The 10,894-nt window shown below is 69.1% G+C and overlaps 1 protein-coding gene across 5 annotated transcripts; it reads right to left on the bottom strand.

The window, feature by feature from the left end:
• Positions 1–1,074: 1,074 nt before the first annotated feature.
• Positions 1,075–10,494, bottom strand: TRABD (TraB domain containing). Of its 5 annotated transcripts, none has more exons than XM_069581828.1 (12): positions 10,010–10,039; positions 9,221–9,420; positions 8,604–8,718; positions 4,518–4,584; positions 4,240–4,318; positions 3,866–4,032; positions 3,560–3,700; positions 3,053–3,163; positions 2,828–2,967; positions 2,469–2,641; positions 2,266–2,377; positions 1,075–2,183 (listed from the first exon to the last, which is right to left on the bottom strand). In XM_069581828.1, exons 4-12 carry the CDS (start codon positions 4,548–4,550, stop codon positions 2,006–2,008), a joined length of 1,134 nt encoding a protein of 377 aa, XP_069437929.1. In that variant the 5' UTR covers positions 4,551–4,584; positions 8,604–8,718; positions 9,221–9,420; positions 10,010–10,039; the 3' UTR covers positions 1,075–2,005. The 5 variants fall into 5 exon arrangements, with proteins under 5 accessions (XP_069437929.1, XP_069437930.1, XP_069437927.1 ...); XM_069581829.1 differs by having other exon boundaries at positions 9,854–10,022; XM_069581826.1 differs by lacking the exon at positions 8,604–8,718 and having other exon boundaries at positions 10,010–10,228.
• Between the last annotated feature and the right edge of the window lie 400 nt (positions 10,495–10,894).

Here is a 10,894-nt window from a genome sequence, read left to right as displayed (position 1 = left end):
AAAGCAGCTCTCCAGGCCTCCGCTCGGCTTATTTTATACCTAACTCGTGTCTGGTGTTGTGGTTTCTCCTGGCCTCTGGGCCCCAGAAGCTGGCACCTGAGCGTGGTCTCTGGGCAGGGGGGCCTGGCCCTGGCCTTCCCTCCCAGCCTCTGACGCTGACATCTCGCTCTCACCAGCGTGACACAGAAACTGCCTCTACGCCCTCAGGCTGCCGGCTGCACCCTGGAAGGGGGCGCAGGCTCCCCAGCAGGCGGGCACACACGCCACCGGGACCTGAGAGCGGCCCCTCCCCGGGAGACGCGGCCAGGAGGGCTCAGAGCTCTCGGGGGACCAGGGTCCGAGAAGGGCCTGCAGGTGACCCAGCAGGTGACTCACAACCTGGTCACTGTCCCTTCACCCTCAGGCCTCCTCCTCCTCCAGAAGAGGCTGCCTCCGCCCTGGATTCCTCCCACTGCCGTTCCACTGCCCCGGTGGGTCCCACCCAGCCCTCACCGCCTGCCTTGGCTTTCCTGCCCTCTTCCCTTGCCCAGCTGTCCCCCAACTTGGGGCTGGAGGGACCCCACAGGGCCCTCACGGGCAGCAAGAGGCCTGCAGGATGCAGACTTGTGGGATGAAGGGTCAGAGTCCACTTGGTCCCTCCTGCTCCCCACTCCCGGCCAGGCCTTGGGGGTCCCAGCCCCACTGCCTGCACCAGTGGAGAGAAGACCTCTGGCAGGGGGAGGCCCAGTAGCCCTGGGGGCCCCCGGCTCACTGTGCTCTCCGGCCACTCTTACGGGCCTTCGACACTACCCCTCTGAGCTGGCCCGGGGCAGAAGCGCCCCGTCACGTAGCTAAGCACATGTTCCCGGGGGAAGGCTCCTCTCCGCTCTGGGCTTCCTGGGCAGATCTGAGCTGCAGGTCCCGGCCCACCTCCTCCTGGATGGGCTGGGCTGGGCGGCACTGCAGGGTGGGCCGCAGGGTCAGGGCAGGGCCCCATGGCAGTGCGGAGGGGGCGGTTGGGAGCCACCAGCACGCCGGTGCCTCCCCAGCCCGCCTGTCACTGGCGCCCCCTTCCCACACATTTCACAAGACGGCTTCCAAAATTAGATTTTATTTCAGTTTCTAAGAGACGGGTATACGAGCATGTGAGTGACAACAACCCGGTCCAGCCCGTGGTGTGGACTTCACCTCATCTGGACACTGAGTCGACACACACAATCAGACGTGGCCGTGGGCCCCAGACGCTACGCAGGAGACACGCAGACAGGCGGCGACGAGGCGAGTGCTGTGTGGGCCCTACTGGGCCCCGGGCAAGGCGGACGCCCTGCTGGCAGCCACCATCTGTCCAGAGGGCAAAGGGCGACCCCAGGTCCCTCCGCCAGCCGCACAGGAAGCAAGGTCAGCCGCCAGGAGGGCGGAGTCCTGGGCCCAGGACCCCGGCAGCTGGAGGCAGGCAAGGGGCTGGCCTGGCTGCCCACACGCTCGTCTTCCCAGGACTGAGACTCAAGAAAAAGACTTTCTCTGTCCCAACCAGGTTTAAGGCTAGTATTTCCTGACATTTGCTTCAGTTTAAGTTAAAATTACCTGAGTAAAAAAGTTTCAGACATTTTTAAAAGCCCCAAACACACAATCTCTGCAGGCAGAGCTGCTGCTGGCGCTTCCTGGGGGCTTGAGCCTGGTGGAGTCGCTCCCAGGGGACACCCCAAGGCTGCACGGCCCAGCCCGCCCTGGGAGCGGCCTAACCCCCGTGAGACACCCCCGCCGCCCGCCTCGGAGAGAAGGCACGGAGAGGAAGGGGCTGGTTGGACTCCCGAGCCCCGCCCCCGCCCCCGCCCCGGCTAGTCCTGCCCGTGAGCCTCCTAACAGCCCACGGGGGAGGGGCAGGGCGGAGGGGCTGCGGGTAGGCCGGAGCTCAGACAGTGAACCGATTCTTTTATTTGGGCGGGCTGGGGGCGGGCAGGCGAGGCTGGGCCGGGACCCCGGCGGGGGGCCCCTCCGCAAGGACGCGCCGGCTCAGTCTGTGCTGCTACTTGTGCGGCCAGGCGTCGGAGAGCCTCTGCAGGCAGTGCCGGGCGGCGGGCAGGGCCAGGAGCAGGCTGGCGGCGCGGCGCCCTGTCCAGTAGAGGCCGTAGCCCAGGAGGCCCAGGAAGGCGGCCTTCACGGCCAGGCGGGACACTCTGCCCGAGGCGGACGGCGGGGGCACGCTGGGGAGGGAGGGCGGGCTGGGCTGGCTGGGGGGGCGGTCCCAGCCCCCAGCCCGGCTCTGTGGGGGGGCGCAGCACTCACGTCATGATCTCCTGGATGTTGAGGTCGGTGGTCCAGTTCTTCTCGATGCCGGGGACGTGGCCCATGCCCACGACGCCCACCACCACGGAGGGGACGCACTTCCTGGGCTCGGCTGGGGTGAGAGACGCATGAGCACCCGAGCACCCCCGCCCCGCCGCCCCCACCCGCCCGCGGGGCCCCGTGCCTGCGGGCCCCCCGCTCACCGTCGGAGGCGCGCGGCAGCTCCAGGCGGCGGGCGGCCTGGCGCAGCATGTAGGTCAGGTAGACGTCGCGCTCGGACACGATGGTGCGGTGCAGGTCGGGGAACTCGCCCACCATCTCCGCCATCATCTGCTCCAGCAGGTCTTTCTGCTTGCAGCGCTCCACGTCGTCCTTGCTGGGGGGAGGCGGCCGGCGCTGGGCGGCAGGCCCAGGGCGGGGACCCCCCCCACCCCGGGATGCCCAGGAACTCGGGGAGCAGGCCTCACAGCAGGGCGGGCCGGGCCAGCTTCACGGGGGCGGCCACTGTGCGTCACATCCGGCTGCCGGCCGCCTCCCCAGCTGGGAGGCCGAGCAGACCTACCTGATGGGGTCCGACAGGAAGCACAGGCCCCAGGCCAACTTGACCTTCTGCCAGAGGGAGAGGGCGGCGATGGCCCGCTTGAAGGTGACGGGGATGGGCCGGTCGCCCAGGTGGAACTTGCAGAAGGGAACCCTGCTGGCCTGGGTGGGGGCGGGACGGTGCGGTGTCGGTGGGGGACCCCGGGGCGGCTCCCGCGCCCCAGCCCCAGGGCGCGCCCGGGCCCACCTCCTTGAAGGCCTCCCTGAACTCGCCACCGGGGGCCACGCCCAGCTGCTCGGTGATGTGGGCGGACACCTTCAGCAGCAGCATCTGCATCAGCCCCGAGGCAACGCCGTTCTGCGGGTGCGGGTGCGTGTCAACCGGGCGGAGCCTGGCCTGGGGCTGGGCGGGGCTGGCCTCCCGCAGGGAGCCAGGGGGCGTGTCTACCACGCAGGCTCAGGCCGCGGCAGACCCGCGGCCCCACGGAGCCCCCTGCCCTCGGCCCTCTGCCCCAGACACAAGTCCCCTGCCCACACCGCCCTTGGTGCTGTGTCCCTGGGGAGGGACACGCAGTGGGGGGGTCTCGGCTTCAGGGTCCACGACACACTGAAGTCCCCTCCCCACCCAAATGACCTGCCAGCACCCCGGGGTTCCCCGGGGCCGGAGCAGCTCCCGCCTCGGGGCTGGAGGCCAGCCGGCTATCCTCCGGCCTCTCGGGCAGAGCCCCGGGCCCAGCCCACCCGGCGGCCGCACCTGCCTGACGGCCTGCTGCAGCTTCTCCAGGCTGATCTCCTTGGCCTCGCGCAGCAGCGTGCGCTCGTCCATCTTCAGCATGGACACGCGGTACTGGCACAGCTCCACCACCACCACGTCAGGCTGCACCTCCCGGATGGTCTGCCGCGGACACGCCGGCTCAGGGGCCAGCCCGACCCAGAGCCCCGTCCCGGACGCGCCCGCCCCGAAGCGACCCCACCCCCGGCTCGGCCGCTGCGCACACGGCTCAGCACATGAAGCCCAGCAAGGGAAGGGGCGGCAGGTGTGCCTGCCCTGCAGCCTCACCTTCACCACGTCCCGCTTGCTGTCGTCGCTGAAGTGGGCCGTGCCCACCACGTACACCCGGCTCCCGTCCTCGGCCACCAGCTCAGTCACCGTGCGCGGCAGATTGGGCCGCTCTCGCCGCCTCTTCAGCTTCATCTCCAGCAGCAGGTTGAACGCGTCCACGTCGGCTGTGGGACAGCAAGTCCCAGCTTAGGTTCGCCCGCCCACACGGGGGTCCCTCCCAGTCTCGAGCTGCTGGTCCTCACCCACCAGGATGAGCGTTGGGGTAGGAGCCCCAGGCTGCCGAGGGGCCCAGGAGAGGCTGCGACTCAAGCCCCCAGCCCACCAATACCTTGCCCAAGCCCCACCCCACAGGGACCCTGGGGAGCACGCACACAGGTTCTGGGGGTCTCCGGGGAGCACCCTGGGCACTGCCTCTGAGGCCCCTGAAGTCACGACGGGCTCTGTGTCGGCCTGCGGAGGGAGGAAGCGCTGAGGTTGTGCTGCCCCCGGGCTGTGGGACCGCAGGCCATGTGTCCCCAACACGCTCCCAATGGCGCCTGGCGCGGCCTTCAGCTGGCCAGCAACACAGTGGGAAAACTGGTGAGGTGCCTCTGGGCACAGGAGCTGGCGTGACCCCGGGAGCCCCCGCACCCGCCACCGGGCCTCTGACCTCGCGGGGCGGCTGCTCCTCCGGCTCCTCCATGGCTGGCAGCGGCTCTGGCACCGACACGTGAAGCCTGAGGAAACAGGGGCCGTGTCCTCACCTGGGGCCCAGGGCTGGGCACGGGGCTCAGTGTGCCAGGGGCTCCGGCATCTGGAACGACCTGTGGGCAGGCCCTGGGCCCTGGGCGTGGAGCGGGGACGCCAGGGCAGCGAGCCTGGAGTTGCCCACAGGGGGGACACACCTGCTCCGCTTGTCCAGCAGGGGCACACCCCATGGGGGAGTTAGCTAGACCTGGGTGCTTCCGTTTTGACTTAGGAACAAAAACACAATTTATAACGTTCCCTAAAAAAGCGATACCAAGCGGCAGGAGGGAGTCTGTGTTGAGCTGGCTTGGGAGGCCACGTGGCCACAGCCCTGCTCTCATGGGCGGTGACGCACGCGTCCCAGCAGCGCTGGCACAGGTGTGAGTCTCACACGGGTGTGAGCACAGACGCAGGAGGAATCCAGCATCCTTCTAAGAAGCTGACTGAGAAACCAAGTCCCCCGGGTCGTCCATGAGCCTCTGCACTGCTCCTACCAGAGGGCAGTTGGGGGCTGGAGCCCAGGGAGGCTGTTCTCACCCGAGGACACCAGGGGTCAGGGTGGTGGGGATGTCGGGGCAGGGTGGGGCACTGGGGGCAGGTGGGGATGTTGGGGGTCAGGGACAGGGTGGGGAGTCAGGAATGGGGTGGGTGGGGTGTCAGGGGACAGGGTGGGGGTGTCGGGGCAGGGTGGGGCATCAGGGGTCAGGGTGGGGGTGTTGGGGGTCAGGAATGGGGTCGGTGGGATGTCAGGGGACAGGGTGGGGGCATCAGGGGGCAGGGTGGGGTTATCAGGGCAGGGTGGGGGTGTCGGGGCAGGGTGGGGGGTCAGGGACGGGGTGGGGGGTCAGGGGCTGGAGCGTGGCCTTCTGTCCCTCCTCACTGAGGACAGAAGCAGTGCCTGGCGCACAGCCGTCACCTGGGCCTCCCCAGGTGCCGCTGGGAACAAATCAGAAACTGAGAGAGCCTCGGTTCCAGCTGAGTTTAGAGCTGGGGTCCTGCAGGGCACCCCCAGGCTGAGCCCACTGGAGGGTCTGACAGGTGGCGGGACCGCCACACAAGGAGCAGCTCGGACCTGGTTTTGGTGCTGTTGTGGGCTCTCGCGTCTGTGCGGCCACACGTGAACCGCAGGGTGTGCCTGGGAGGTCCACACAGACAGCAGGACATGCCCAAGGCCCCGTCAGCTCGTTTCACAACAAAGAGGAAATAGAGACGACGGAATAAACACGACACCAGATCCAGTTCCTCCCCCTCGTGCACCGGGCCCAGCTCTCATCTGGGCTCCGCTCCCAGCCCCGCTCGGAGAGCCAGCGTCCCGGCCTGGGGCTCCTGGGAATGAAGTCAGGGGAAGGGTCCCGAGAGGGATGGACAGGCCCCGACCGAGGAGTGGCAGGCAGAGCCAGGGGCCTCTGTTGGGGGGTGGGAGGCCGGCGAGGGGTCTGAGCGGGCCGGGACCCAGCACCCCGACCCGGAGCAGCTGCTGCGCTGGGGCGCCGGGTCCCCACGGAGGGCGGCTCACTGGCCTCACCAGCCCCAGGGCCGCCTCCTTCCCACTTCACAGACCAAAGGCCCGACAGGAACGGAAACAGGAAGCTGCGTCCGCGGGCGCCCGGCTTGGCCCGCCCTCCTCTCAGGTTCCCGAGCTGGCGCAGGAGAGCCCATGGGTCCCCTTCACACGAGGTGCCAGAGGAGCAGAGAAGCTTCTCCAGGAAGCGTCCCTGCTGTCCCGGGAAGCTTGTGTGACAGCCGGCAGGAAGCAGGCCAGCGAGCCTCAGGCTCCCTCCCCCGCGCCTGGGGGCCACAGTCTGGTCGGCCTCCCAGACCCACCCTCTGTCCCTGCGGGCAGACGGGCCGTGAGCCCCCAGACAGCTGGGCCACGACCACAGCACCCGGACCCAGGACCCGGGGGTGCCCCCAGGCGGGTGCCTGCCCTGGGAGGGATCAGGCGGAAAGAGCCAAGAGCCCGTGATTCTGAGAGCATCTCTGCTTCTCTCACTTCACAGTGTCTGGTTTCCTGGAACCTCAGTCAGGGCCCCCGGTGGACCCCTCCAGAACCAGTTCAGAGGGTCATCGACCCTCCTCCCACCACCACCCACCCTCAGATCTTTACAGCCGGGACCGACCACTTGGCTGCTTAGAGAGGAGCAAGGGCCCGGGCTCCACCTCCTCACACCGCAGGTGCGTTTCTGGATCTCTGGAAGACAGGTTCTGGCAGCCCATCCCAGCAGACCTCAGGCTCCGTGCCCAGGAGACCCCAGGCTCTATGCCCAGCCCCAGGGAGCCCGTGCCAGGCTTCCGCCCAGCAACCCTGACACCAACGCAGAGCCCTTGGGGAGCCGGCGCAAAGCAGACCTTTCTGCCTGATCCAGGGACTTTCCCGGCACCCCAACAGCTGTCACTGCCGAGCTGGACTCAGGGAGCACGGCCTGGGGAGGCCTCCTGAGCTGGGTGGCCCGAGGCCTGTCCCCTGGCAAACAGGCAGCTGGGCTGTCGGCAACAGCGCGGTGGGGGGCAGCCGCAGGGCTGGCCGCTCTCAGGCCACCACCTGGCACAGCGCGGCCAGACGCTTAACTCCAGCCTCCAGGGCCGCGGTGGTTCGAGCAGCCACCCAGCCGTCCCACGATGGGCACACGGTGTGCCGCACTCAGCTGGCACGTCGGCGTCCTTCCCTGGGGCAGGAGGACCAGCCGCCGGACTTCAGGAGGCGCCTCCGCAGAAGGGGCGTGGCCGTGATCTGGCCCCATCCACCCACTTCCGGGGAGACAGACTCCAAATGCCAGGCAGCCCCTGACCCCCAAGAGAACCCACCTTGCTGGGTTCACCAGAGAACGCACCGGCTCACAGGCAGGGAGAGCCCCGCCTGCATTGGGGACCGCCAGGGAACGTGTCGGGTGCTCTTGCTGGAAGCGGTGTTAGCGCAGCAAACAGCCTGCTGAGTGCCGCGCACAGCACAGACCAAGGACAGCAGGCTGCGCCGGCTGCGAGGCACGCCACGGGCCGCCTTCTCCTCTCCAGGGTCCCACTGCTATGGACTGGGCTGTGGCCCCTCTAATTCATATTTTGAAGCCCTGAGCCCAATGGGATGAAATTAGGAGGCACGGGCTCCAGGAGATGACTCGGATGAGGTAGGGTCACAAGGCTGGGCCCCAGGATAGGGCTAGAGCCTTCCTGGGAAGAGCCCCGGGAGGGCTGGTCTGGGAGGGCATGGCGAGAAGGCAGCTGTCTGGGGCCAGGAAGAGCTCCTCCCAGCAACCAAGGCAGCCAGCACCTTGGTCTTGAATTTTGTCCCCAGAACTGTGAGGAAACTGTCCCTTCAGCCCCAATGGTGGTGTTCTGCAACGATCATACTCAGCCGTTCCCTCCCATCTGCCTCTAAAAATCAGGAAGCCAGAAACGCCTCCCAGACCCCAGCCTGGCATCCCCTTGCTGGCCAAGAGCTGACCAGCGCCAGATGGAGTTTCCAGAAAAACCAGCTCCCCATCAGCCCACTAGGCCTGCCTGCTCAGAAGGTCAGGGATCCCAAACTGGACAGACAACAGGCTGCAGAGGAAAACGACCGAGTGGGAGGCAGCAGAGTGCGGCCTGAAGCTACACGCCTACACCCCCACTTCTGAAGCCACCGGAAACGCCCCTGGGTCTGGCAGGCTGTTTCACGGAGCTGTGGCAAAGGTCAGGATATGGGTAAAGAGTCAAGTCACACCTGAGCTGGAGGCCTAGCACACCTGGCCAACCCTCCTGGAACCTGGACTCTGCCCAGTGGGGTCCCCATGCTGACCTCCATGGGGGCACGGGGTGGGAGGGGGGCCTTCCTGCCCACCACGCTGGGCCCTCTCCTGGCGGTTTTGCCCGAGGCCTGACACCGCAGCATCACCGCCATCCTGCAAGGTTGCCCAGTGGCGCCAAGGTCAGGGGGCTCCCTCCCAGTCACACAACAAGGGGGCGGGCACGACAGCCAGGGAGAGCCCGGAGACAGTGCCTCCTTCACGGGGGCGCCGCGAGCCGGTGGCCTTACACTCTCCTCTCCGGGGAACCCCGAAAGCCCGGAGGACGTCAGCTGGAGGCCACCCATCTCTGGATGCGAAGTCCGCCGAGGACTTCCTCGCTGCTCTCCATGAGCCTCGGTTTTCCTTCTCGGGACAGTTTTCACAGAGACGCATGTGAGAACTTTGCGGCACGTAAGTTACATCTCAATAAAGCTGCTCCCAGAATCGAGGCGAGTAGAGCGCGCCGGGCCTCGCAGTCTGGGCTCTGGGGCTCCATATGGCAGCCCCGACTCCTCGGCCTGAAGGGCAGAGGCCGCCGGCGCCGCGAAGGCCCCAGGGCCCCCTCAGAGGCCGCGCCGCCGCCCCTGCGGAGCCGGGCCGCCCGCTCGGGCCGCCGCGGACCCCGGCCCCGACCCCGACCCCGACCCGGCGCGGTCCCCGCCCCCGGCCCCGCCCCCGGCCCGCAGCGCCCGAGCGCCCTCGCCGCCGCCCTCAGCACCGCGCGCCCCGCGGAGGCCGGCGCTGACCCTCCGGCCCGGGGCCGCGCGCCGCGGGCTGACCGGGCCCGGCCTGGACCGCCCCCGCCGCCGCCCCCGCCCCGCGCGCCCCGCGCGCCCCCCGCCCGGGACCGAGCCGCGCGGCGTACCGGGCTGGGCGGCGTTCCTCAGCCGGCCTCCATGCGGCGCGACGCCCACCGGACGGGGCGGGCCGGAGCTGCGGGGCGGGGCGGCCAGACGGGCCGCGGCCGGGCCGGGGCGGGGCGGCGGGGGCGCGCGGTTTGCCGGGAAGCGTAGTCCGACGCGCCGTCTGCCTGCGCTTGCAGCGGGCCTGACCCGCGCCTGCGAACTACAGTTCCCAGGGGGTTGCGCGCGACTGGGCGAGGACTTCACTTCCCAGGAGGCCGCGCGCGAAGAAGTACCACCCGACCCCTCCTCCCGCGCCAAGCTCCGAGGGCTAAGCGGCGGCTCAGGACGTGGGTTCGAGTCCCAGGCCTGCCGCCGTAGTGGGGAGGCGTTGTGAAGCGCCCCAAAACTCTTTGGCCGCAGCTCCCTGTCAGTAAAAGGGAGTGGATGTTCGTGCGGCCTGCTATAATGCAGAACCATCAATGCAACGCTAGGGGCACAGTCCAGACCGCAGATCGCGCCCGTGCGGGTGCCGGGGCGCCCTCTCGGCCTGGCGGATGGGTTCCGGGGAGGTGCGGGCGGGGGCAGGGCGGACGGGGTTGGGGGCGCGCAGCCGGCCGGGGAGCCCAGAGTGAGGCCGGCCCCATCCGCCTTGCCTGGTCTGCTCCAGGAGGGGGGTCCGCCCCGCCCTGGCGCCCCTGCGGGTCCCGGGCTCCCCCGTTCTGAGTTGAGACGCCCCGTCTAGCCTTGAGCAGGGTGGGCTCCTGGCCGGCAGGCTGAGCTGTCAGGAGCGGCTCCGGGCTGACCCTTACCTTGCAGGCTCCTGGCCCACAGCCCGGGCCCAGCCTCTCCGTCCCGTTGGCAGGGCACAGATTGGCTCCGCCCGCCCCGCCGCCTTGGCCACCCACCCAGCAGAGCTGGAGCGCTGCCCTTCTCTCCAGGCCTTCGCGGCTGGAGAGCCGGCCTGGCTGAGACGGCCCTGCTGGGCTGGTGTGACGGATGCGGGCCCGGGCTTCCGTTCTGGCTGTCCTGGGTGCGATCCGAGGTTCTCCTGATGCCCCTCCTCCTGGGAGAGGGAGGGCGCCCCCAACTGCCCTGCCCAGGACTGGAGGGGAAGAGCAAGGAGGCAGCTGTGGACCGTGTGTCCTGGACCGCGTGTCATGGGCCGACGGCTCCCGTGGGGGGCCCTCTGCCCGCTCCCCCGAGGTGCACCCCTGGCCCCGAAGGAGGAGGTCGGCCTCAGTGGGGCTCTGACTGCCTCTGTTCCCCAGCCAACCAGGGCAACCGGCCAGTTCACACGCCCAGGCCTTGGAGGAGCCTGGGCCCGAACCGTCCTGCCGGCCTTGGCTCAGGGACGGGGCTGGAGAGAGCAGTCCTGCCAAAGACACGGCCCAGGGCTCAGAGGCTGGGGCTCCCCGCCCTGCCTTGCCCCCTGTGCACAGTGTGTGAGCACGCCCCTGGGGGCTGGCACGCCTCTGCTCTGAGCGAGGCCCTGCCTGGGCGCGAGCAGGTGGAGAGCGGGCTGCCCTCCAGCCCTCAGGGGTGGGTGGGCCCTGCTGTCAGGGTGGCTTGGGTTCCCGGGTGGGCACAGCTGCTCTCCCGGGGAGGGAGCACCTTGGCCCCGGTGCTGGGGTCACCATCACCACAGAGCTGCGTGACCTGCGGGACTGGCCCAGCCTGCGTGGGTCCTTGGGTCT

Source organism: Ovis canadensis, chromosome 3 (assembly GCF_042477335.2).
Source record: "Ovis canadensis isolate MfBH-ARS-UI-01 breed Bighorn chromosome 3, ARS-UI_OviCan_v2, whole genome shotgun sequence".
NCBI lineage: Eukaryota > Metazoa > Chordata > Mammalia > Artiodactyla > Bovidae > Ovis > Ovis canadensis.
Note: the sequence above shows the minus strand (reverse complement) of the source record. Positions and strands in the feature narration are given on the sequence as shown.

Excerpts from the sequence above, each read along its gene's own strand:
- TRABD (XM_069581824.1), bottom strand. The coding sequence starts at position 10,359 with ATGACACGCGGTCCAGGACACACGGTCCACAGCTGCCTCCTTGCTCTT. Across the intron at positions 3,701-3,865 it reads GCAAGCGGGACGTGGTGAAG|ACCATCCGGGAGGTGCAGCC; the intron begins GTGAGGCTGCAG and ends TGTCCGCGGCAG. Across the intron at positions 2,968-3,052 it reads TCAGGGAGGCCTTCAAGGAG|GCCAGCAGGGTTCCCTTCTG; the intron begins GTGGGCCCGGGC and ends GCCCCCACCCAG.